At 46.5% G+C, this 26,671-nt stretch overlaps 1 protein-coding gene across 1 annotated transcript in view; it reads right to left on the reverse strand.

Moving 5' to 3' along the window:
- The window catches only part of LOC137657037 (ribonuclease P protein subunit p25-like protein), an 88,216-nt gene that overhangs the window by 51,421 nt on the left and 10,124 nt on the right, over positions 1 to 26,671 (reverse strand). The window contains exon 2 of the mRNA XM_068391396.1: positions 14,763 to 14,898. Coding sequence (XP_068247497.1) covers positions 14,763 to 14,898 — 136 coding nt within the window. The remainder of the gene's footprint in view (positions 1 to 14,762; positions 14,899 to 26,671) is intronic.

A 26,671-nucleotide genomic window follows, 5' to 3' on the forward strand; every position in this document is an offset into this window, starting at 1 on the left:
GGAAGAAGGTGCTGACACTAATGCTGGCAGAGACATGGAAGGTTCTTAAGACCTGCATTTTTTGGAATCTCTAGGGGGCAGACCAAAGTATTCCCCTTAGGGGGAGGTGTGCACTCCCGCTGTGTCCCTGCTTGCAGGCCCTCAAGGTGTTTCTTAGAGGGGAAACCCAAAATCCTTATGGAAGGCCACAACTGTCGCAAAGCGTCAGCAGAAAGAGACTTCCACACGTCCTAGGGCGGCCCTGCTTTGCTAGGGGAAGCGACGGAGTCCTCTTCGTAAGGTTGTCCGGGGTTAAAGGGCCACCACTCATACTCAAATGGTCCCCAGAGGAAACCGGTCGAGCAGTCGGAATGGAAAGATTGAACCGTTGAAGAAGGAAGTCAGGGCTTTTGAGGGTGAACCCAAAGAATTCAGCTTGGACTTCTTCTTTCGAGGTCTAGCAAATCTCTGCCACTGGGAGGATGGCCAATCCCTACACAAAATACATGGAGATTCCTGGGCGCATGAATAGCCCCTGCAGGAAAGACACAGGTCGTGAGGGTTCGTTTCTGCGGCGGCCATGTAGGAGCCGCATCAGCGCCCTTCTGCACCTCAACAAACCGCATGGTTTGAATCTCCACTACACTTTCACTCTGAGAAGAAAGTCAGAAAGAATTATCCAGTTTATAATTGTTATTGGAACGAAAGGTTACAGGAGAGATGGGTAGGTACGTTCTATCTGTTCCTAGCCAAAATAAAAAGTGACGTCACTCAACTGGTGAGTAGATATACTGTACCTTGGTAAAAGGTCTTTTGGCTAGTTTTCAGCATTTGCCGAAATAATATCCACTGTAAAGAGCAAAAAGGTTTGTATTCATATTGGAACAAATATCTTTTTCCTGCTGACGGAACATCAGCGATACCCATAAAAAAACAACTTCCTTGGACTCAGGTTGTCATTGTTGTAAAGCCCCACATAGCATGGGGATGGCTATGAACAATCATTACCGTGCAAAAGGCACAAGGATGATGAGATTAATGGCAAGTTTGCATATAAACATGTCACATATTTGCACCATATCTGAAAAACAACTGCATAGCCTCATAATTTCATTCAATTTATCCAAGTGTACCAAAACACAACCACCTGTCATCACAGTTATCTATTTAACTACAAAAAGAAAGAGAAACAATTAGCATAGCTACATTTGAAAGCATATGTGTACTGATTCAAGAAGAAATAAAAAGTGTGGTCTACCTGCCACTGGTTTTATAGTTAAATTTTTAAAGCTCAATCCAGTGGTCTACCTGCCAGTGGTTATATGGTTAAATTTCTAATGCTCATTCCAGTTTCATTCAGATTATGCTCCTATTAAAGGAAAATGATTTGTATTCTTATAGGAACTAATATAGTATGATACACTTCCAGAAGAGTTTCATGGGGTTCCATAAATAGGATGCCATACTTTGTGTGTCTTTTAAATAGATAATGCACAGCATACCAAATTACAGTACTGTTAATCTTTTCTGTAATGAGTAATCATTTAAAAATGATATACAAAGAATTGCAGGGAAACTGTTAATAGTCTCATTCACACAAAATGATATTTTAATTATAAAATAAATTTTTGAATATACTTACCCGGTGAATATATAGCTGCAACTCTGTTGCTCGACAGACAAAAAACTGTACAAAAAAACTCGCTAGCGATCGCTATACAGGTTGCGGGTGTGCTCATCAGCGCCAACTGTCGGCCAGATACCAAACTCTATGTAAACAAATACTCAATTTTCTCCTCATCCCACTGCGTCTCTATTGGGGAGGAAGGGAGGGCCGTTTAATTTATATTCACCGGGTAAGTATATTCAAAAATTTATTTTATAATTAAAATATCATTTTTAAATATTTAACTTAGCCGGTGAATATATAGCTGATTCACACCCAGGGTGGTGGGTAGAGACCAGTTAAATATGTTTACATCTTATGAGCTAAGAGTTTTTATTTCATTTTAGAAGTTATCAAAATAACAAAAACAAAATAAATAGGTACAGTACCTGGTAAGGAAGTCGACTTAGACGATTACTCTGCCTTATAAGTACGTCTTCCTTACGGAGCCTCGTGATCCTCTTAGGATGCTGACAGACCCCTAGGAGCTGAAGTATCAAGGGCTGCAACCCATACAACAGGACCTCCTCAAACCCCTAATCTGGGCGCTCTCAAGAAATGACTTTGACCACCCGCCAAATCAACCAGGATGCGAAAGGCTTCTTAGCCTTCCGGACAACCCATAAAAATGTTATTTTTATTAGTAAAATAAATTTTTGAATATACTTACCCGATAATCATGTAGCTGTCAACTCCGTTGCCCGACAGAATTCTATGGAGGGATACGCCAGCTATCACAATACTAGAAGGGGGTGTACTTACCAGCGCCACCTGTGGCCAGGTACTATAGTACTTCTTGTTGACACCTCCTCAATTTTTCCTCGGTCCACTGGTTCTCTATGGGGAGGAAGGGAGGGTCAATTAAATCATGATTATCGGGTAAGTATATTCAAAAATTTATTTTACTAATAAAAATAACATTTTTCAATATTAAACTTACCCGATAATCATGTAGCTGATTCACACCCAGGGGGGTGGGTGAAAACCAGTGTACAAGATTAAAGGATAGCTAAGTATCCCATATTTCATATAACAGTTATCTCAAATAACAATGAAATAATAAGTACCTGGTAAGGAAGTCGAATTGAACCGTTACTCTGCCTCTTTTTTAAGTTCGTCTTCCTTACTGAGCGCAGCGTTCCTCTTGGAGGCTGAATCAACCCAAAGGTGCTAAAGTATATAGGGCTGCAACCCCTACTAAAGGACCTCTACACAACCTCTAACCCAGGCGCTTCTCAAGAATGAATTGACCACCCGCCAAATCAAAAGGATGCGGAAGGCTTCTTAGCCTACCGTAACAACCATAAAAACAACAATACAAGCATTCAAGAGAAAGGTTAAAAAAGGTTATGGGATTAAGGGAATGTAGTGGCTGAGCCCTCACCTACTACTGCACTCGCTGCTACGAATGGTCCCAGGGTGTAGCAGTTCTCGTAAAGAGACTGGACATCTTTAAGATAAAATGATGCAAACACTGACTTGCTCCTCCAATAGGTTGCATCCATTATGCTCTGCAGAGAACGGTTTTTATTAAAGGCCATCGAAGTAGCTACGGCTCTTACTTCGTGGGCCCTTACCTTCAGCAATGCAAGGTCTTCCTCCTTTAAGTGAGAATGGGCTTCTCTAATCAGAAGCCTTATATAATACGAAACCCCATTCTTGGACATGGGCCTCGAAGGTTTCTTGATGGCACACCATAAGGCTTCTGACTGTCCTCGAATAGGTTTAGACCTATTAAGATAATACTTGAGAGCTCTGACAGGGCAAAGAACTCTCTCTAGTTCGTTACCTACCATGTTGGAGAGGCTAGGTATTTCAAACGATCTAGGCCAAGGACGTGAAGGAAGTTCGTTCTTTGCTAGGAATCCGAGCTGAAAAGAACATGTTGCAGATTCGGTCGTGAAACCAATGTTCTTGCTGAAGGCATGAACCTCACTGACTCTCTTAGCTGTTGCAAGGCAGACGAGGAAAAGAGTCTTGAGGGTAAGGTCCTAGAAGGAAGCTGACTGGAGAGGTTCGAACCTAGGTGACATAAGGAACCTTAAGACTACGTCTAGGTTCCAGCCTGGAGTGGATAGACGACGCTCTTTAGAAGTCTCAAAAGACTTAAGGATGTCTTGAAGGTCCTTGTTGGAAGAAAGGTCCAAACCTCTGTGGCGGAGAACTGAAGCCAACATACTCCTGTACCCTTTAATCGTAGGGGCTGAAAGGGATCTCTCATTCCTAAGATGTAATAGGAAGTCAGCTATTTGGGTCACAGAGGTATTGGTAGAGGATACTGAATTGGCTCTACACCAGCTCCGGAAGACTTCCCACTTAGATTGGTAGACTCTACGAGTGGAAACCCTTCTAGCTCTGGCAATCGCACTGGCTGCCTCCTTCGAAAAGCCTCTAGCTCTAGCGAATCTTTCGACAGTCTGAAGGCAGTCAGCCGAAGAGCGTGGAGGTTTGGATGTAACCTGTCTACGTGAGGTTGACGTAGAAGGTCCACTCTTAGAGGTAGAGTCCTGGGGATGTCGACTAGCCATTGAAGTACCTCTGTGAACCATTCTCTTGCAGGCCAAAGGGGAGCAACCAGCGTCAGCCGTGTCCCTTCGTGCGAGATGAATTTCTGCAGGACTTTGTTGATTATCTTGAACGGTGGGAATGCGTAAAGGTCGAGATGGGACCAGTTCAGCAGAAAAGCATCCACATGAACTGCTGCAGGGTCTGGAACTGGGGAACAGTACAGCGGAAGTCTCTTGGTCATGGAGGTGGCAAACAGATCTATGGTAGGTTGACCCCACAAGGTCCAAAGTCTGTTGCACACACTCTTGTGGAGGGTCCATTCCGTGGGAATGACCTGATTCCTTCTGCTTAGGCGATCTGCTGAGACGTTCATATTGCCCTGAATGAACCTCGTGACCAAAGTGAGGTTTTGACTTCTTGACCAAATGAGGAGGTCCCTTGCGATCTCGTATAGGCTCCTCGAATGGGTCCCTCCTTGCTTGGAGATGTAAGCCAAGGCTGTGGTGTTGTCTGAGTTCACCTCCACCACTTTGCCTAGCAGGAGGGACTTGAAGTTCAGCAGGGCTAAATGAACTGCTAGTAGCTCCTTGCAGTTGATGTGGAGCGTTCCCTGTTCTTCGTTCCACGTTCCCGAGCATTCCCGTCCGTTCAAGGTCGCACCCCAGCCCGAGTCCGATGCATCTGAGAAGAGATGAAGATTGGGGGTCTGAATAGCCAACGATAGGCCCTCCCTGAGAAGGAGATTGGTCTTCCACCACAAGAGAGTGGTCTTCATCTCTTTGGTGACTGGGATAGAGACTGCTTCGAGAGTCAAACCCTTGTCCCAATGAGCTGCAAGATGGAATTGAAGAGGGCGGAGGTGGAGTCTCCCTAGTTCGACGAACAGGGCCAGTGATGAAAGGGTCCCTGTGAGACTCATCCACTGTCTCACCGTGCAACTGCTCCTCTTCAGCATGCTCATGATGCAATCTAGGGCTTGGCTTATCCTTGGGGCCGATGGAAAAGCCCGAAAATCCTGACTCCGAATCTCCATTCCCAGGTACACAATGGATTGGGAGGGAATGAGCTGAGACTTTTCTATGTTGACTAATAGACCCAGTTCTCTGATTAAGTCCAAAGTCCAGTTGAGACTCTCCAGACAGCGACGACTCGTGGAGGCTCTCAACAGCCAGTCGTCTAAGTAGAGGGAGGCTCTGATGTCCGATAAGTGGAGGAATTTTGCTATATTCCTCATCAGATGCGTGAACACCATAGGAGCTGTGCTTAGGCCAAAACACAGGGCTTGGAATTGGTAGACAACCTTTCCGAAAACGAATCTCAGGAAAGGTTGGGAGTCTGGATGAATAGGAACGTGAAAGTAGGCATCTTTCAAGTCCAACGAGACCATCCAGTCCTCCTGCCTGACCGCTGCTAGGACCGACTTCGTCGTCTCCATCGTGAACGTCTGCTTGGTGACATACGCATTAAGCGCGCTGACGTCCAGCACCGGTCTCCAACCTCCTGTCTTCTTGGCCACCAGAAAGAGACGGTTGTAGAAGCCCGGGGATTGATGGTCCCAGACTATAACCACTGCCTTCTTCTGCACAAGTAGTGACACCTCCTGGTGCAACGCTAGCCTCTTGTCCTCTTCTTTGTAGTTGGGAGAGAGGTTGATGGGAGATGTGGTCAGAGGGGGTTTGAGGCAGAATGGAATCCTGTAACCCTCCCTCAGCCAACTGACAGACTGTGCGTCTGCACCTCTCTTTTCCCAGGCTTGCCAGAAGCTCTTGAGTCTGGCTCCTACTGCTGTCTGGAGATGCGGAGAGTCAGTTTTTTCCTTTAGAGGCCTTGGAACCTTTCCTAGACTTGCTCCTGGAAGAGTCTGGACGGGAGCTTCCTCGGCTGGGGGCTCTACCACGAAAGGGCGGTATGAACCTCGTAGCAGGAGTATCAGCTACTGGGGTGCGATAAGTCCTAGGGACTGAGGTAGCAACCTTAGTCTTACGAGCCGATGAGGCTACAAGATCATGTGTGTCCTTTTGTATCAGGGCAGCAGACAATTCCTTAACCAGCTCTTCGGGGAAGAGGAACTTCGAGAGCGGAGCGAAAAGGAGTTGAGACCTTTGCCAAGGTGTAATGCTGGAGGAAAGGAAGGAACAAAGCTGTTCCCTTTTCTTAAGAACCCCTGATACAAACATCGACGCAAGCTCGCCAGATCCATCTCTAATGGCCTTATCCATGCAGGACATCAGTAGCATGGCAGAATCCTTGTCCGCAGGGGAGGTCTTCTTGCTGAGGGCCCCCAGGCACCAGTCTAGGAAGTTGAACATCTCAAATGCTCTAAAAACACCCTTCAGGAGGTGATCAAGGTCTGAGAAGGTCCAGCAAACCTTAGAGCGCCTCATTGCAGTTCTACGAGGCGAGTCTACCAGACTTGAGAAGTCAGCCTGGGCAGAGGCAGGTACTCCCAAGCCTGGTTCCTCTCCTGTGGCATACCAAACGCCCGCTTTAGAAGTGAGCTTAGTCGGAGGAAACATGAATGAAGTCTTGCCAAGGTGCTGCTTAGTCTGCAACCACTCCCCTAAGATCCTAAACGCTCTCTTAGAGGACCTTGCTAGGACTAGCTTAGTAAAGGTAGACTTAGCTGGCTGCATGCCCAGCGAAAACTCAGATGGCGGAGAGCGGGGAATAGCAGAGACAAAGTGGTCTGGGTATACCTCCCTAAACAGAGCCAAGACCTTACGAAAGTCAATAGAAGGCGGGGAAGACTTGGATTCATCCACGTCTGATGAGGGATCCAGGTGTGCCGCCTCATCATCAGACGCCTCATCACCAGAGTGTAGCGAAGAGATCGGAAAGGTATGCTGAACAGCAGAGTCAGTACGAGCTGGAACATCAATATTAGCGGTTTCCTCTTCAAGACTCTGTTGAGGGAACACCTGAGGCTCAGACTGCAAAGGCTGAACAAAAGCAGAAGCAGAAGGTAGGCGCATGGGTGGAGGAGGCTGACTCCTGGCATGAGTGGCTGAACTCAAGGGTTGCGCTTGCTGAGTGGTAGGCGGAAGCGGAGTAGTAAGTTCCTGTTCCTGTGGTGTGAGCGGAGAGCGATAAGATAGAGGCTGCGCAGAACCAAGTAAATGTCTCGCCAGTTGAGGCTCCTGAGGCGCAAGGCTAAGGTGTTGTGGTGCTTGCCTTGAGGAGGGTTGAGCTCGCTGCAGCGAGAGCTGAGGAGACTGACTCATGGTTGGGAGAGGTTGTTGTACCTCGACCGAGTGTTGCATCACTGGTGGAGCAGCAAGTGGAAGCGGAGGAAGAGGGGTATAAGCCTCCTGATCCCATTGCTGAGGTTGCCTTAAGGAAGGCGGAGGCTGAACACCACTGGGAACAGTAAACTCAGAACGTGGCTCAACCTCGTACGCCTGGTAGGCGGTACTGCGGTCAGGCGGAGCGAGCGCAGGCGGAGCAAGTGCAGGCGGAGGCGGAGGCGCAACCTTCTCAGCCCGACACTCACGCATCAAGACCGAAAGTTGTGACTGCATGGACTGCAGAAGAGACAACTTGGGGTCGGCAGACACTACGGTCTGCTGAGGCAAAGCCTGAACAGCAGAGATCTGTTGCGGCAGAACCTTACTCCTCTTGGGCGGAGTGCAGTCGACTGATGACTGTGGCGAGTCAGAGCTGAGCCAATGACTGCAGCCCGGTTGAGCACTCGCGTACTGGACTCTGCGTTTGAGTGGTCTAGAGACCTGAGTCCAGCGTTTCTTCCCTGACAATTGATCAGCGGACGAGTAAAAGACGGGCTCAATCGTCTGCAGGTGGGAGTGACGGTCTCTGGAAGACACGCCCGCAACCACCGAGGATACTTCTGTGCGCCGATCAAGGCCTGCCGAACCCTTTTGCCCTTCGACATTGCTTCTCCCCTGGGCTTGGGAGCTTGCAAGAGGTCCCGGACTGGGAGGACGACTGGCACGCACAGAAGTATCCTCACGCACCACACTGACACTGACACTAGCACTTGGCACTGCACTGACACTAGCACTCGTCACAGCACTGGCACTAATACCACCCACTGCACTCTTGACCTTAAGCTCCTTGACTTCGGCCATAAGAGACTTATGATCGCTAACCACTGACTCTACTTTATCGCCTAAGGCCTGAATAGCACGCAACACAACAGACATATCAGGCTGAGGGCAAATAGTAGGTTCGGGGGTAGCCACTACAGGGGTAGGAAAAGGTAGGGGATCATGAGGTGAGGAAAAAAGTGAAGAGTGAGAAGAACTCCTCCTAACTCTGCCTCTCTCTAACTTAGTTGAATATTTCAAAAGACGGACAAAATCAAGTTCCGAAAGTCCGGCGCATTCCTCACATCGATTTTCTAACTGACAGGGCCTGTCCCTACAGTCAGAACAAGCGGTGTGAGGATCTACCGAGGCCTTCGGAATACGCCTATTACAAGACCTACATCGTCTATGGGTGGGGGCTTGTGAAATGTCAGACATCTTGAATCCAAAGAGTTAGCCAAGAGGGGTTTCAAAATCAAGCAAAAGATCGTTAACCGTTAATCAGGACTATATAAAAGCTATCTAAGCTAATATAAGAAGGTTTCCAGTAAAGCGACAGCCGAAATCAAAGAGAAATACTTCACCAAAGTCGTGAAAATACTCCAAGAACATAAGCGTATCCCAGAACGTCTTGCCGGAAGCACGACAGAGGAAAAATTGAGGAGGTGTCAACAAGAAGTACTATAGTACCTGGCCACAGGTGGCGCTGGTAAGTACACCCCCTTCTAGTATTGTGATAGCTGGCGTATCCCTCCATAGAATTCTGTCGGGCAACGGAGTTGACAGCTACATGAGTATCGGGTAAGTTTAATATTGAAAAAACAACATTTCAAGAGACAGATTAAAAGGATATGGAATTAGGGAATTGTAGTGGTTGAGCCCTCACCCACTACTGCACTCGCTGCTACGAATGGTCCCAGTGTGTAGCAGTTCTCGTAAAGAGACTGGACATCTTTCAAGTAAAATGACGCGAACACTGACTTGCTTCTCCAATAGGTTGCGTCCATTATACTTTGCAGAGATATATTTTGCTTAAAGGCCACGGAAGTTGTTACAGCTCTAACTTCGTGCGTCTTCACCTTAAGCAAAGTTCGGTCTTCCTCACTCAGATGTGAATGAGCTTCTCGTATTAACAATCTGATAAAGTCTGACCAAGCATTCTTTGACATAGGCAAGGATGGTTTCTTAACTGAACACCATAAAGCTTCAGATTGGCCTCGTAAAGGTTTAGTACGCTTTAAATAGAACTTAAGAGCTCTAACAGGGCATAAGACTCTTTCTAGTTCATTGCCTACGATCTCCGATAAGCTGGGAATATCGAAAGATTTAGGCCAAGGCCGAGAAGGCAGCTCATTTTTGGCTAGAAAACCAAGTTGCAGCGAACAAGTGGCTTTTTCCGACGAAAATCCGATGTTCTTGCTGAAGGCATGAATCTCACTGACTCTTTTAGCCGAGGCTAAGCATACCAGGAAAAGAGTCTTAAGAGTGAGATCTTTCAGGGAGGCTGATTGTAACGGCTCCAACCTGTCTGACATGAGGAATCTTAGTACCACGTCTAAATTCCATCCAGGGGTAGCCAAACGACGCTCTTTGGTGGTCTCAAAAGACTTAAGGAGGTCTTGCAGATCTTTATGTTGGAAAGATCTAAGCCTCTATGCCGGAAGACCGATGCCAACATGCTTCTGTAGCCCTTGATAGTAGGAGCTGAAAGGGATCGTCCTTTTCTCAGGTATAAGAGAAAATCAGCTATTTGAGCTACAGAGGTACTGATCGAGGATACAGAAACTGACTTGCACCAGTCTCGGAAGACTTCCCACTTCGATTGGTAGACTCTAATGGAAGACGCTCTCCTTGCTCTAGCAATCGCACTGGCTGCCTCCTTCGAAAAGCCTCTAGCTCTCGAGAGTCTTTCGATAGTCTGAAGGCAGTCAGACGAAGAGTGTGGAGGCTTTGGAGTACCTTCTTTACGTGTGGCTGACGTAGAAGGTCTACCCTTAGAGGAAGACTTCTGGGAACGTCTACTAACCATCGAAGTATCTCGGTGAACCATTCTCTCGCGGGCCAGAGGGAAGCAACTAACGTCAACCTTGTCCCTTCGTGAGAGGCGAACTTCTGCAGTACCTTGTTGACAATCTTGAACGGTGGGAATGCGTAGAGATCCAGATGTGACCAATCTAGGAAGAAAGCATCTATATGCATTGCTGCTGGGTCCGGGACTGGAGAGCAATAGATTGGAAGCCTCTTGGTCAGCGAGGTTGCAAAGAGATCTATGGATGGTTTACCCCAAGTGGCCCAAAGTCTCTTGCACACATCCTTGTGGAGGGTCCATTCGGTTGGAATTACTTGCCCTTTCCGACTGAGACAATCTGCTATGACGTTCAAGTCGCCTTGGATGAACATCGTTACTAGGGAGATGTCTTGACCTTTTGACCAGATGAGCAGGTCCCTTGCAATCTCGTACAACGTCAGTGAGTGGGTACCTCCTTATTTGGAGATGTACGCCAAGGCCGTGGTGTTGTCCGAGTTTACTTCCACCACTTTGCCTCGAAGGAGATACTCGAAGCTTTTCAAGGCCAGATGAACTGCCAACAGCTCCTTGCAGTTGATATGCATGCTCCTCTGACTCGAGTTCCACAGACCTGAGCATTCCCGACCGTCCAGTGACGCGCCCCAGCCCAAGTTCGATGCGTCCGAGAAGAGAACGTGGTGGGGAGTCTGAACAGCCAGGGGAAGACCCTCTCTTAGGTTGATATTGTCCTTCCACCAAGTCAGACAAGACTTTATCTTTCCGGAAATCGGGATCGAGACCGCTTCTAGCGTCTTGTCCTTTTTCCAGTGAAAAGCCAGATGGTATTGAAGAGGACGGAGGTGTAGTCTTCTTAGTGATACAAACTGTTCCAGGGATGACAGCGTCCCCACCAGACTCATCCACAGCCTGACTGAGCAGCGTTCCTTCTTCAGCATCTTCTGGATGGATAGCAGGGCTTGATCTATTCTGGGGGCTGATCGTCTTGTTGTTCAGCAACGTCCTCATCAGATAGTTCCTCATCCGAAAACTGTTGAGGAAACGGCAACGGAGTGGGTAACGTCTGGCTCGCTGAGTTCGGTCGCACTGGTGCATGCGTGACGGAGCCGGACGCAACGTCATGGAATTGCTGCACAGTCTGTGAACAGTCAACAACCATGGGTGCGCGAGGAAGCACAGCGTCCACCCGAGACTGTCTAGACCGTCTGGGTTGTGCAGTCAACACCATACCGGGTTGCTGAGGTTGACGCACCGCGTCAAAACAAGTCACCTCTGATGGTTGTTGAACGTCCTGAACGTCAACAACCACCTCCGAGCGTCGCTTAACGTCAACGTGCGGCTGGCAACCCACACTGGGTCGCATCGGTGGAGGAACCACCTCAACTGGTAGACGCGAGAAGGTTACCTCAGCGTCAACAGGACGCACAACCGACCGGTTGGAAGGTTGATGGCCAGAAGGTTCAGCAGCAACGTTCTCCGCATTAAAGTCCTCTATCAAGGACGCAAGCTTGGACTGCATGTCTTGCAGCAAAGCCCATTTAGGGTCTACGGGAGCAGGTGCGGCAACAGACGGGGTTAGCGACTGAGGCGGTACTGCTTTCCATCCCTGAAAGCCTTGTTTATGCATGACATAATTGTACAGCAAAACTTCAAAGGCTCGAAAACAGCTGTGAAGTTGACCTGTAAAAAACTTGGAGCGTCTCCTGGCCAGGCGCCAGGGAGAGTCTACGAGATTTTAGAAGTCTATCTGGGCAGAGGCAGGAACTCCCAAGCCGAGAACTTCTCTCGTGTCATATCAGACTCTCGCTCTAAAAACCAGTTTAAAAGAAGGGAAAGCAAAGGCTGTATCCCCCAAACTCCTCCTGGTGATAAACCAGTCGCCTAGCAGACGTAAAGCTCTCTAGGAGAGCGAGAGAGCACTAGCTTATAAACAACGGCTTCGAAGTAGCTAGGCTTAGTGTAAGCTCTGACGTTTAGGCGAACGAGGAGCAGCAGTTACAAAAAGATCCGGGCTAAGCAGCTTTAGGCTCCTCTCCGTCTGACAGAGTCCTCAAGGGAATATCAGTAGGAGGGGGAACAGCAACTTCCTCATCTAAAGGAACCTTGTCCGATAAAAGCTGAGTCTCAAGCAAGGGAGAGACCTACCGTGGTGGCAATGCTTTACAAGCAGAGTCCACACACACTGGTGCATTAGTAGCGGACCAGGACGCAACCTCATGTAACTGCTTGACAGTCTGTGAACTGTCAACAACTGAACTGTCAACAACAACAGGTGCGTGAGGACGCACAGCGTCCACTCGAGACTGCTTTGACTGTCTAGACTGAGCAGTCAAAACAACTCTAGAATGCGGAGGTTGACGCACAGCGTCAAAACAAGTCAACTCCGATTGTTAGCGAACGTCCTGAACGTCAACAGGAGCATCAGCAAGTGGCCTAACGTCCAAATGTGGCTGAAAATCCACACGAGACCGCATCGAGTGTGGTTCTAAACAACCTGACTGACGTGACTTAGCTACGCCAACGTCAACAGGATGCACAAAGGAACGTTAGGTTGGCTGAAAGCCAGGATATCGATGAGATAAACGGCTAGACTCAACGGACTAATCGGCAGAATAGTCTTCCATAAGGGAGGCCAGCATATACTGCATGTCTTGCCGTACAACCCATTAAGGATCCACGGAAATGGTTGCGGTAAGAGACGAGGGTAACGTCTGTGACCGCAACACTTTGCCAACAAAAAAGACTCTCGGAGTCTGTGTTACGCTTTTGTTAGGCGGCGAGCAGTTTTCCGATGACTGCATAGGGTCAGAGCTGTCCTAATGGTTGCAACCAGGACGCTGGACCTGTCCTGAAAGGACTGACTTTCGCTTAAGGGTCTCGAAACCTTGTTACAGGTTTCTTATGCGAAAAGCCTTCGGATGACGAGGAGAAAAACGTCTCTCTCGCCTTATGGTAGGGGAGATCTTGGTAAGATACACCCGATACCATAGAGGGAAACGTCTGTTCGCTGATCAAGGCCTCTCGAACCCATAAGTCGTATGACATTACTTCTCCCCTGGGCTTGGGAGCTTGCAAGAGGTCCCGGACTAGGTGAACGACAGGCACGAACAGACGAACCCTCGGACGCAACACTGTAACACATTGCGCAATATCACTTTATCACTACGATTTTCTGTTTTGCACTTATTACACTGAAATCGAACCTTTTACTGATTTCTGGCTGAAGCACGCAATTCTACCCTCATCAAAAGGTAGTAAATGCGAAATCAGGCGTATAATGCAAGCATATTAATACCAGCAAAAAAACAGTAAACATCTTTTAAGATAAAAAAATTCAGTGGTTGGGGAAGAGAATAAACACTAGTTCATTCAAAACTATGTTTTCAATCTCTCACCGTACATTGCCTGGGGACGAGAATAAAACTAAAAACGTTTTATCCTTTCTCCCCGTACAGAGACTAGGGACGAGAGTAACTCGAGAACAACGTTACCCGCTTGAACGGAACGTTTTCTCTCCTCTCTCTCCCTCCGTCTCTATATCTCTCTCTCTTTCTCTCTTGATTTCGCACCTAAGAGAAGAGCCCAATTACGTTTCGTCAAAAAAAACATGTTATTTGACCAAAGGAAAAAACTGAAAGGTTTTTCAATTAAAAAGTTCCTTTAAAATAGAATTTAAAACATTTAAGCTTTGAAAGAATGAACAAAACGTCAGAATCGATTTACTCTTTCTGCAAAGTGAAACCGTGATACACTCTCTCTCTATCGTAACGATAGAGCGCAAACTGCGTAGCATAAATAAACTAAACGTTAGTTCATCTTTGAAAACAGTACGAAGACTATTCAAAGAAATTCTTTCATAAAATATTTCATTTAAAAAGTTTTAAATCCTTAGCTCTTTAAAAGCTATTTACGATTTAAAGGGCTCAACGTTGATTAACTTCGGTTTCCAAGTTAGGACCGCCTACTCTCAGGAAAGGTCGCATATAAACAAAACATTAAAATTTATTTTTTATGTTTATTATAAATGGAAAGTTAATCGAAGAGGAAAATCTATAATTAATTTATAACGTGATAAGATAATTACTAAAAGCCTAAACACACTTCCGTCTAAGGGAAGGGTCGGCCATTTAAAAGTCAAAGAAAGTCCATACTCTCTTTGTCACCAAAAATTAAATCTATCCAAAACGAGTTCAAGATTTAAGATGAAGATAAAACACCTGCACTGCGAAAGCTCAAACCAGAATATAGTACTTCACCAAAGATGATGGGAAAACTCCAGGTTTCAACAGCGAGTAAAGTACGTCTTGTCGACACGTCGACAGAGAGAAAATTGAGTCTTTGTTTACATAGAGTTTGGTATCTGGCCGACAGTTGGCGCTGATGAGCACACCCGCAACCTGTATAGCGATCGCTAGCGAGTTTTTTTGTACAGTTTTTTGTCTGTCGAGCAACAGAGTTGCAGCTATATATTCACCGGCTAAGTTAAATATTTAAAAATATAAAGTAAAGAAAACTACTACAAAATCAAATCTAAACTCACTTTTCAAGGGCTATAGTTATTGCATCTCGTATCTTGGTGCTTGGGCTAATGTCAAGTCGAATGGTAGTATCCTCTAATATTGGTATATTCCATTCAGCCTCAGCCTCTACATTTTCACCTTTTGTGTAATTCTCCACTGTCAAGAAAATGAAAACGAATACAGCAAAATTCAAATATCAATTAAATTGATAGAAAATCACAAATTTTAAGCAATATGAAAAATTTGTTAGTAATATGTTATTTTCATTAGTAAAATAAATTTTTGAATATACTTACCCGATAATCATGTAGCTGTCAACTCCGTTGCCCGACAGAATTCTACGGAAGGGATACGCCAGCTATCACTATACTAGAAGGGGGTGTACTCACCAGCGCCACCTGTGGCCAGGTACTGCAGTACTTCTTGTTGACACCACCTCAATTTTTCCTCGGTCCACTGGTTCTCTATGGGGAGGAAGGGTGGGTCAATTAAATCATGATTATCGGGTAAGTATATTCAAAAATTTATTTTACTAATGAAAATAACATTTTTCAATATTAAACTTACCCGATAATCATGTAGCTGATTCACACCCAGGGGGGTGGGTGAAAACCAGTGTACATGACTATAAGATAGCTAAGTATCCCGTATTTCATATAATCAGTTATTCAAAATAACAATGAAATAATAAGTACCTGGTAAGGAAGTCGACTTGAACCATTACTCTGCCTTTAATAAGTTCGTCTTCCTTACTGAGCGCAGCGTTCCTCTTAGGAGGCTGAATCAACTCTAAGGTGCTAAAGTATACAGGGCTGCAACCCATACTAAAGGACCTCTACACAACCTCTAACCCAGGCGCTTCTCAAGAATGAATTGACCACCCGCCAAATCAAAAAAGGATGCGGAAGGCTTCTTAGCCTACCGTAACAACCCAAAAAACAACAATAAAAGCATTCAAGAGAAAGGTTAAAAAAGGGTTATGGGATTAAGGGAATGTAGTGGCTGAGCCCTCACCTACTACTGCACTCGCTGCTACGAATGGTCCCAGGGTGTGGCAGTTCTCGTAAAGAGACTGGACATCTTTAAGATAAAATGATGCAAACACTGACTTGCTCCTCCAATAAGTTGCATCCATAATGCTCTGCAGAGAACGGTTCTGATTAAAGGCCATCGAAGTGGCTACAGCTCTCACTTCGTGGGTCCTTACCTTCAGCAAAGCAAGGTCTTCATCCTTCATGTGAGAATGGGCTTCTCTAATCAGAAGCCTTATATAATACGAAACTCCGTTTTTGGACATAGGCATCGAAGGTTTCTTGATTGCACACCATAAGGCTTCTGACTGTCCTCGTATAGGTTTTGACCTATTAAGATAATATTTCAGAGCTCTGACAGGGCAAAGAACTCTTTCTAGCTCGTTACCCACCATGTTGGAAAGGCTAGGTATTTCAAACGATCTAGGCCAAGGACGTGAAGGAAGTTCATTCTTAGCTAAAAATCCGAGCTGTAAAGAACATGTTGCAGATTCGGATGTGAACCCAATGTTCTTGCTGAAGGCGTGAACCTCACTAACTCTTTTAGCTGTTGCAAGGCAGACGAGGAAAAGAGTCTTGAGGGTAAGGTCTTTGAAGGAAGCTGACTGGAGAGGTTCGAACCTAGGAGACATAAGGAACCTTAAGACTACGTCTAGATTCCAGCCTGGAGTGGATAAACGACGTTCTTTAGAAGTCTCGAAAGATTTAAGGATGTCTTGAAGGTCCTTGTTGGAAGAAAGGTCCAAACCTCTGTGGCGGAGAACTGAAGCCAACATACTTCTGTACCCCTTAATCGTAGGAGCCGAAAGGGATCTCTCATTCCTTAGATGTAATAGGAAGTCAGCTACTTGGGTTACAGAGGTATTGGTAGAGGAAACTGCATTGGCTCTACACCAGCTTCGGAAGACTTCCCACTTGGATTGGTAGACTCTACGAGTGGATACCCTCCTTGCTCTGGCAATCGCTCTGGCTGCCTCCTTCGAAAAGCCTCTAGCTCTAGCGAATCTTTCGACAGTCTGAAGGCAGTCAGACGAAGAGCGTGGAGGTTTGGGTGTACCTTGTCTACGTGAGGTTGACGTAGAAGGTCCACTCTTAGAGGGAGAGTCCTGGGAACGTCGACCAGCCATTGTAGTACCTCTGTGAACCATTCTCTTGCAGGCCAAAGGGGAGCAACCAGCGTCAGCCGTGTCCCTTCGTGCGAGACGAACTTCTGAATGACTCTGTTGATGATCTTGAACGGTGGGAATGCGTAAAGGTCGAGATGGGACCAATTCAGCAGAAAAGCATCCACATGAACTGCTGCTGGGTCTGGAACTGGGGAACAGTACAAAGGAAGCCTCTTGGTCATGGAGGTGGCAAACAGATCTATCGTAGGCTGACCCCACAAGGTCCAAAGTCTGTTGCACACGCTCTTGTGAAGGGTCCATTCCGTGGGGATGACTTGATCTTTTCTGCTTAGGCGATCTGCTGAGACGTTCACGTTGCCCTGAATGAACCTCGTTACCAGAGTGAGGTTTTGACTTCTTGACCAAATGAGGAGGTCCCTTGCTATCTCGTACAGGTTCCTCGAATGGGTCCCTCCCTGCTTGGAGATGTAAGCCAAGGCTGTGGTGTTGTCGGAGTTCACCTCCACCACCTTGCCTAGCAGGAGGGACTTGAAGTTCATTAGGGCCATATGAACTGCCAGCAGCTCCTTGCAGTTGATGTGGAGCGTTTCCTGTTCCTTGTTCCATGTTCCCGAGCATTCCTGTCCGTTCAAGGTCGCGCCCCAGCCCGAGTCTGATGCATCCGAGAAGAGATGAAGATTGGGGGTCTGAATCGCTAACGATACGCCCTCCTTGAGAAGGAGGTTGGTCTTCCACCACAAGAGAGTGGTCTTCATCTCTTTGGTGACAGGAATAGAGACTGCTTCGAGCGTCAAGTCCTTGTCCCAATGAGCTGCTAGATGGAATTGGAGAGGGCGGAGGTGGAGTCTCCCTAACTCGACGAACAGGGCTAACGATGACAGGGTCCCTGTTAGACTCATCCACTGTCTCACCGAGCAACTGTTCCTCTTCAGCATGCTCAGGATGCAATCTAGGGCTTGGCTTATCCTTGGGGCCGATGGAAAAGCCCGAAAAGCCTGACTCCGAATCTCCATTCCCAGGTAAACTATGGATTGGGAGGGAATGAGCTGGGACTTTTCTAAGTTGACTAATAGACCCAGTTCCTTGATCAAGTCCAAAGTCCAGTTGAGACTCTCCAGACAGCGACGACTCGTGGAGGCTCTTAACAGCCAGTCGTCTAAATAAAGGGAGGCTCTGATGTCCGATAAGTGGAGGAATTTTGCAATATTCCTCATCAGATGCGTAAACACCATAGGAGCTGTGCTTAGGCCAAAACACAGGGCTTGGAATTGGTACACAACCTTTCCAAAAACGAATCTCAGGAAAGGTTGGGAGTCTGGATGAATAGGAACGTGAAAGTAAGCGTCTTTCAGATCCAACGAGACCATCCAGTCCTCCTGCCTGACCGCTGCTAGGACCGACTTCGTCGTCTCCATAGTGAACGTCTGCTTGGTGACATAAGCATTGAGCGCGCTGACGTCCAGCACCGGTCTCCAGCCTCCTGTCTTCTTGGCCACCAGAAAGAGACGGTTGTAGAAGCCCGGGGATTGATGGTCCCGGACTATAACCACTGCCTTCTTCTGTAACAGGAGCGACACCTCCTGGTGTAACGCTAGCCTCTTGTCCTTTTCCTTGCAGTTGGGAGAGAGGTTGATGGGAGAAGTGGTCAGAGGGGGTTTGCGGCAGAATGGTATCCTGTAACCCTCCCTTAGCCACTTGACAGACTGGGCGTCTGCACCTCTTCTTTCCCAAGCTTGCCAGAAGGTCTTGAGTCTGGCTCCTACTGCTGTCTGGAGAGGAGGAGAGTCAGTGTTTGCCTTTTGAAGTCTTGGGACCTTTCCTAGACCTGCTCCTGGAAGAGTCTGGACGGGAGCTTCCTCGGCTGGGGGTTCTGCCACGAAAGGGCGGAATAAACCTTGTAGCAAGAGTATCGGCCACTGGGGTGCGATAAGTTCTGGGAACTGAGGGAGCAACCTTAGCCTTACGAGCTGAAGAGGCCACAAGATCATGAGTGTCCTTCTGAATCAGGGCCGCAGACAAATCCTTGATAAGCTCTTCGGGGAACAAGAACTTAGAAAGCGGAGCAAAAAGGAGTTGAGACCTTTGACAAGGTGTGATGCTAGAAGAAAGAAAAGTGCAAAGTTGCTCCCTTTTCTTAAGAACTCCTGACACAAACATTGAAGCAAGCTCGCCGGACCCATCCCGAATTGCTTTATCCATGCAGGACATTATAAGCATGGCTGAGTCCTTGTCCGCAGGGGTGGTCTTCTTGCTCAAGGCTCCCAGGCACCAGTCAAGAAAATTGAAAATCTCAAAGGCACGAAATACCCCCTTTAAGAAGTGGTCTAAGTCGGAAAAGGTCCAGCAGACCTTAGAGCGCCTCATCGCTGATCTACGAGGAGAGTCGACCAAACTTGAGAAGTCAGCCTGGGCAGAGGCAGGGACTCCCAAGCCTGGTTCCTCTCCTGTGGCATACCATACGCCCGCCTTAGAAGTCAGCTTAGTAGGTGGGAACATAAAGGAAGTCTTCCCTAGTTGCTGTTTGGACTGCAACCAATCCCCTAATATTCTTAAAGCTCTCTTAGAGGATCTAGCAAAGACGAGCTTAGTATAGGCCGACTTAACAGGTTGCATGCCCAGCGAAAACTCAGATGGAGGAGAGCGGGGGGTAGCAGAAACAAAATGGTCCGGGTATACCTCTCTGAAAAGAGCCAGGACCTTACGAAAGTCAATGGGTAGAGGAGAAGACTTGGGTTCCTCCACGTCCGAAGAGGGATCAAGGTGCGCAGCTTCCTCCTCAGAAACCTCATCACCAGAGTGTAGCGAAGTGAGAGGTAAGGTAACAGCGGTATGCTGAACAGCAGAATCTTGACAAGCGGGTGCATAAACACTTGCGGTTTCATCCTCAAGTCTCTGTTGCTGAATTAAAACCTGAGGATCAGGCTGCAAAGACTGGTCAAGAAGTGTAGAGGAAGGTAGGTGCATGGGTTGAGGCGGCTGACTCCTAGCATGAGCTTCCTGTCTCAAGTGTTGCGCTTGCTGCAAGGGTTGTGGATGCGCAGTAGCAGGTTCCTGACTCCCGAGTTGAGGTTCTTGAGGTGTGAGCTGCGAGAGTTGAGGTAGTGGCTGCGCAGAACTCAGTTCCTGTCTCACGAGTTGAGGTTCCTGAGGTGCTAGCCTCAAGAGTTGAGGCTCTCGCCTTGAGGAAAGTTGAGGTCGCTGCAGCGAGGGCTGAGGTGGTTGCCTCATGGATGGAAGAGGTTGTCGTACCTCAAGAGGTTGCTGCCTCGATGGTCTAACCGCAAGAGGAAGAGGAGGAAGTAAGGCATAAGACTCCTGTTCCCATTGTTGAGGTTGTCTTAAGGAAGGTGGAGGTTGCAGCACACCGCTGGTAACTGGCAACTCCGAACGCGGTAAGGTAGCCTGAGGAACCTCAACTTCGTACGCCTGGCAGACTGGACTGCGGTGAGGCGGAGCGCTCACAGGCGGAGGTGTAACCTTCTCAGCCTGAAACTCACGCATTAAGACCGCAAGCTGTGACTGCATGGACTGCAGCAAAGTCATCTTGGGGTCAACAGACGCTAAGGTCTGCTGAGGCAAAGCCTTAACAGAAGATGAGGTCTGCTGAGGCATCGCCTTACCTCTCTTAGGAGGTGTGCAGTCACCTGATGACTGAGGAGAGTCAGAGCTAATCCAATGACTGCATCCGGGTTGTAGAACTCTTGAAGTCTGGACTTTACGTTTAAGAGGTCTAGAGACCTGAGTCCAGCGTTTTCTCCCCGATATTTCTTCTGCAGACGAGTAAAATACGGGCTCAATCGTCTGCGGGTGGGAGTGACGGTCTCTGTAAGACACGCCCGCAACCACCGAGGATACTTCTGTGCGCCAATCAAGGCCTGCCGAACCCTTTTGCCCTTCGACATTGCTTCTCCCCTGGGCTTGGGAGCTTGCAAGAGGTCCCGGACTGGGAGGACGACTGGCACGCACAGAAGTACCCTCACGCACAACACTGACACTGACACTAGCACTTGGCACCGCACTGACACTAGCACTTGGCACAGCACTGGCACTACCACCTCCCACTGCACTTTTGACCTTAAGCTCTTTGACGTCTGCCAAGAGAGACTTATGGTCACTAACTACCGATTCCACTTTGTCACCTAAAGCCTGAATGGCACGCAAAACATCGGACATATCAGGCTGAGCACAAATAGTAGGTTCGGGGGTAGCCACTACAGGGGGAGGAAAAGGTTGAGGATCATGAGGTGAGGAAAAAAGTGAAGAGCGAGAAGAACTCCTCCTAACTCTCTCTCTCTCTAACTTAGTTGAATATTTAAGGAATCGAACAAACTCAAGTTCCGAAAGTCCGGCGCATTCCTCACATCGATCTTCCAACTGACAGGGTCTTTCCCTACAGTCGGAACAAGCGGTGTGAGGATCAACCGAGGCCTTCGGAATACGCCTATTACAAGACCTACATCGTCTATGGGGTGGGGCTTGTGAAAGGTCGGACATCTTGAATCAAAGGAAAATAAAAGCTATCTAAGCTAATAGAAAAGTTTCCAGTATAGCGAAAGCTGAAATCTTAGAGAAATACTTCACCAAAAACCGTGAACAATACTCCAAAATTATAAGCGTATCCAAGAACGTCTTGCCGGAAGCACGACAGAGGAAAAATTGAGGTGGTGTCAACAAGAAGTACTGCAGTACCTGGCCACAGGTGGCGCTGGTGAGTACACCCCCTTCTAGTATAGTGATAGCTGGCGTATCCCTTCCGTAGAATTCTGTCGGGCAACGGAGTTGACAGCTACATGATTATCGGGTAAGTTTAATATTGAAAATTGTATTTTTCCTAATGTTACAAACCTGTAGGTATTTATAGGGGTATTACTTTCGGCGAAGCTAAAAGATAAGACATTAGATTTTTAGCGAGGGTTAACCACCCACCCGTTAGTTAGCGGGGTGGGGGTGGGGGGTCGGGTAGTAACTACCCCGCTCAGTCACGCACCTGGGTTTATCACCCACTTTGCTTGGAGGTAGGACTTCAAGGGGTGCTAGCAAGCCAATATGTTTAGATAGCTACATGTCTACATGTTTGTATCGTTAGGAAAATTACTAATTACTTCCAAATTTGTTATTTATTACATCACTAAATACAAACCAATGCTATTTATAGGGGTTCACTACCCTTTAGGAGGGTGGAAGTCCTTGCCAATCTGGCTTTTGGCTTAGACCCAGGGATTCCCTTTTATGTGTTTAGTGCATAAGAGGTGGAAACCCTACACCTCGCTAAAACTGTTCTATGCATGGTTTGCGTCCTACACAAGCTGTGTGCTCATGATAACAGCAATGTGACTGTAAAGGTAAGAGTTCTTCAAAATCTAGACAGCTATCCCCAGACTTTGAGTCTTTGCAATAAACTCAGGGATGAAGTTGAGGCTTACCTCTTCCCATACCTTTGAATATGCAATGTCATATGAGAGAGCATGAAGTTCACTAATTCTTTAGTCCAAAGCCAAAGCGAGTAGGAGCACCGTCTTCAGAGTGAAGTGGCAATTTGTTGCCTGGCATAAGGGTTCGTAGGGAGGACCCTTCAAGGCTGAAGAACCAGAACCACGTTCAAAGGAGGAGGTCTCACTTCCAATCGGGGACACGTAAGTTCATATCTTCGTATGAGGAGAGAAAGTTTCAGCAAGGAGGAAATATCTTCTCCTTTCAGCTTAAAGGCAAGACTCAAGACACAGCGATAACCTTTTACGGCTAAAACTGAGAGGAGCATTTCCTCTCGCAAGTGTAAAGGCACTCCGCTATTGCTGGAATAGTGGTATCGAGGGGAGAGATAACCCTTCCACAACATCAACCACAGAAGACATTCCACTTTGCATGGTAGACTGATGCTGATGATTGTCGCAGATGTCCAGCCATCCACTTACCAGAGTGTTGCAAAAATCCTCTGAGTGAGGAGGTGCTAGATAGTCTCCAGGCGGGAAGTCGTAGCAGAGCTACAGCTTTGTGGAAGATGTCTGCATGTGGCTGAGTTGCTCATGTCGTGGAGGGAAATCTCTCTGAAGCTCTGTAAGGAGCTGCTGAAGATCTGGGAACCATTCTATGTGATGCCATAGCAGATCTATGAGAGCCATCCAGAGATTGACCGATGCTCTGGTTTTGTTAGGTACTCTTATCCTCAGACAAAACTGGGGAAGGGCGTGTAAACGTCAATGTTGCCCCACCACTGTTGGAATGAATCTTGCCAGAGAGCCTTGGGGTCCGGAACTGGGGACCAGTAAAGCATGAGCCTGAAATTCAGGGATGTCGCAAACAAGTTCACAGTTGGGGAACCCCACAAACTCAGGACTTTGTTGGGTACTAAATGATCCAAAGACTACTCAGAGCCCACTATCTGAGTCGCTCTGCTCAGGTTGTCTGCGAGCACATTTCTTTTGCCTGAAATGAAGTGGGATGATAGGGTCACCGAGTTGTCTTCTGCCCATCTCAGGTTCTCTACTGCTAGATGGAATAGGGGCTACGAAAAGGTACCGACTTGTTTGTTGATGTAAGCCACTACTGTACTGTGGTGTTGTCACTCATCAACACCACTGAGTGGCCGGACAGGAACTGTTGGAACTGTTGAAGGGCCAGGAAGGCTGCCTTCATCTCTAGGATTTATGCGTTGGTACCTTTTGGACTCTGACCACAGGCCTGAGGCTGGTGGTACAGCATGTGGGGGTCCCCACCCTTCTTTTGATGCATCTGAAAAGAGTATCAAGTCCGGGAGGGAGGACGAGAAGGTCAACGCCTTGAGCAGATTCTCGTCTGCTATCCACCACTCAAGGTCCATCCATTCTTCCAGGCCCATTGGAACTAGAACGTCCGGGGAATTGTTGGACTGATTCCAGCTGGACTTTAACAGCCATTGGAGAGATTGCATCCTGAGGTGGCTATTGGGAACTAGGCAGACCATGGACGATAGGTGTTCAAAGAGTCACAACCACCTCTGGGCTGGCAATTCTTCTTACAACCTTCCTGAGCCTCACTAACCTGTCGTCTGATAGAAAGACTTTCTGAAGGTTCTGTGTCTATTATCATACCTAGATATACCAGTCATTGAGAGGGAAGCAGAGAGGACTTCTTGAGGTTTACCTTGATCCCTACATCTTGGCAAAGCTTCAGAAGTTTGTCTTAGTGTTGAAGAAGGGGTACCACCGAGTCTGCTAGAATCAGCCAGTCGTCCAGATAGCATGGGAGACGGATATCGATTCTGTGAGCTCAAGATGACACTAGAACGAACACTCTCGTGAATACCTGATGTGCTGTACGAAAGACTGAAGCACAATACCTTGAACTAGTATTTTTTGTTGTATAACATGATTCTTAGATACTTCCTTGAAGACAGATGAATTGGGATCTGAAAGTATGCATTCTTTAGGCCCAGTGTACACATTGCAGTGGTTTGCGGACTGCTGACAGACGTAGCACGCAGTCTGCCTAGTGCCCGAATGCTGGCCATAATCCACCTTTTCACTACACAAAAACAATACTGTGGAATACCCAGAGATCTGGGCGGAAGATAAGCAGTCAAGAAGAACCGGGCACTGGGCACCACCCCTTGATTATTATTTTACACTGGGCAAGGGGACCCAGCTAGAACCTCGGATAATTAAACATGAGGAAGATTAGGAGAGGACATAAAAAAACAATAATAAAAGTACCTTACTATCATAGGCTGGAATGTAAAACACCCTCTGGGAGGAAGTGTATTGAAAAATAATTAACAAAAGCAAATATTTTATTACCAAATTGCAAAAAAATGGGTTGACAAATACATCAATATGCCACTAGGATCATTGCCACTGGGAATATTGCCCATGTGGGAACATTGCCACTGGGTACATTCCCCATATGGGAACATTTCCATTGGGTACATTGCCCAGTTTTTTCCTAAGATAATTGGCTACTTCACATTTAACTTATATTTTAATTCAAAAGATAATTAGCAAGTTTACTAGTTAAATGTTACTTACAACCTATTTTGTTAATGTTTGCATAATTAGAAATTAGTAATCGTTTAAACTGTTATTGGATTGTTGGAGAAGGTAAGCTAAACATCTACAGTATTTAACTTTTATGTAGATTACATAAATAAAAAAATATTTCGTTGATATTTCCACAAACCTAACCTAACCTAAATAACCTAACCTAATAAAAATTAATTTTCAATATTCTTTATTTTTATAAAGGTAATGTACCCACCAGCAATGTTCCCACATGGGCAACATTCCCTGTAGCAATTTACCCAGTGGCAATATTCCCACATGGGCAATGTACCCAGTGGAAATGTCCCCACATGGGCAATATTCCCAGTGGCAATGTTCTGCATACGCATCAATATATATCTACAACTTCAATAAGAAAATTTGTATTGTAAAAAAATAAAAACTATCTCTTTACACTTCAGTCCCACAATAAATATACTAAAAATAATTTGAGAGAAATAAATATTCTCATGTTTGATACTCCCAAATCTAGTCACCAAGAACAAATTATTCAGTAAGCCACATATCAAAAAAATACAAAAAGGTATAAAAGATAAAAATCCTGCTTCAAATTACCATCCCATTGCATTCCAGATACAAAACCTAAACTGCAAGCATTATCATCCCAACAAAGGCTTTACACTCAAGGTACATAAGAAACCTTCAGGCTAAGAAGAACCCTGCAACATTGTGGTTCACTATCTACACAGTTAGTCAACAGGGTCTGGACATGAATCTCCGACTACCTACTGATAAAGTATACACAACCGTAGGGATTTTTTCACTAAAGTCCACTGCACGAGTATCCTAAGAACTTTCCACAGTAAAAAACTCAAAGTATCTGATCGCAAGCTTGAAATCTCTACACATCACATCCTTCATCAATGCACCCTTCATCTGGCAACCCTTGGCAAGTCGCTTAACATTTTTTATAAAATGTTATTTTTATTAGTAAAATAAATTTTTGAATATACTTACCCGATAATCATATAGCTGTCAACTCCGTTGCCCGACAGAATTCTATGGAGGGATACGCCAGCTATCACAGTACTAGAAGGGGGTGTACTTACCAGCGCCACCTGTGGCCAGGTACTCAAGTACTTCTTGTTGACACCTCCTCAATTATTCCTCGGTCCACTGGTTCTCTATGGGGAGGAAGGGAGGGTCGATTAAATCATGATTATCGGGTAAGTATATTCAAAAATTTATTTTACTAATAAAAATAACATTTTTCAATATTAAACTTACCCGATAATCATGTAGCTGATTCACACCCAGGGGGGTGGGTGAAAACCAGTGTACAAGATTAAAGGATAGCTAAGTATCCCGTATTTCATATAATCAGTTATCCACAATAACAATGAAATAATAAGTACCTGGTAAGGAAGTCGACTTGAACCGTTACTCTGCCTTTAATAAGATCGTCTTCCTTACTGAGCGCAGCGTTCCTCTTGGGAGGCTGAATCAACTCAAAGGTGCTAAAGTATACAGGGCTGCAACCCATACTAAAGGACCTCATCACAACCTTTAACCTCGGCGCTTCTCAAGAAAGAATTGACCACCCGCCAAATCAACAAGGATGTGGAAGGCTTCTTAGCCGACCGTACAACCCATAAAAAGTATTCAAGAGAAAGGTTAAAAGGTTATGGGATTATGGGAATGTAGTGGCTGAGCCCTCGCCTACTACTGCATTCGTTGCTACGAATGGTCCCAGGGTGTAGCAGTACTCGTAAAGAGACTGGACATCTTTGAGATAGAA

The sequence above is a fragment of the Palaemon carinicauda genome, chromosome 18 (assembly GCF_036898095.1).
Source record: "Palaemon carinicauda isolate YSFRI2023 chromosome 18, ASM3689809v2, whole genome shotgun sequence".
Taxonomy (NCBI): Eukaryota; Metazoa; Arthropoda; class Malacostraca; order Decapoda; family Palaemonidae; genus Palaemon; species Palaemon carinicauda.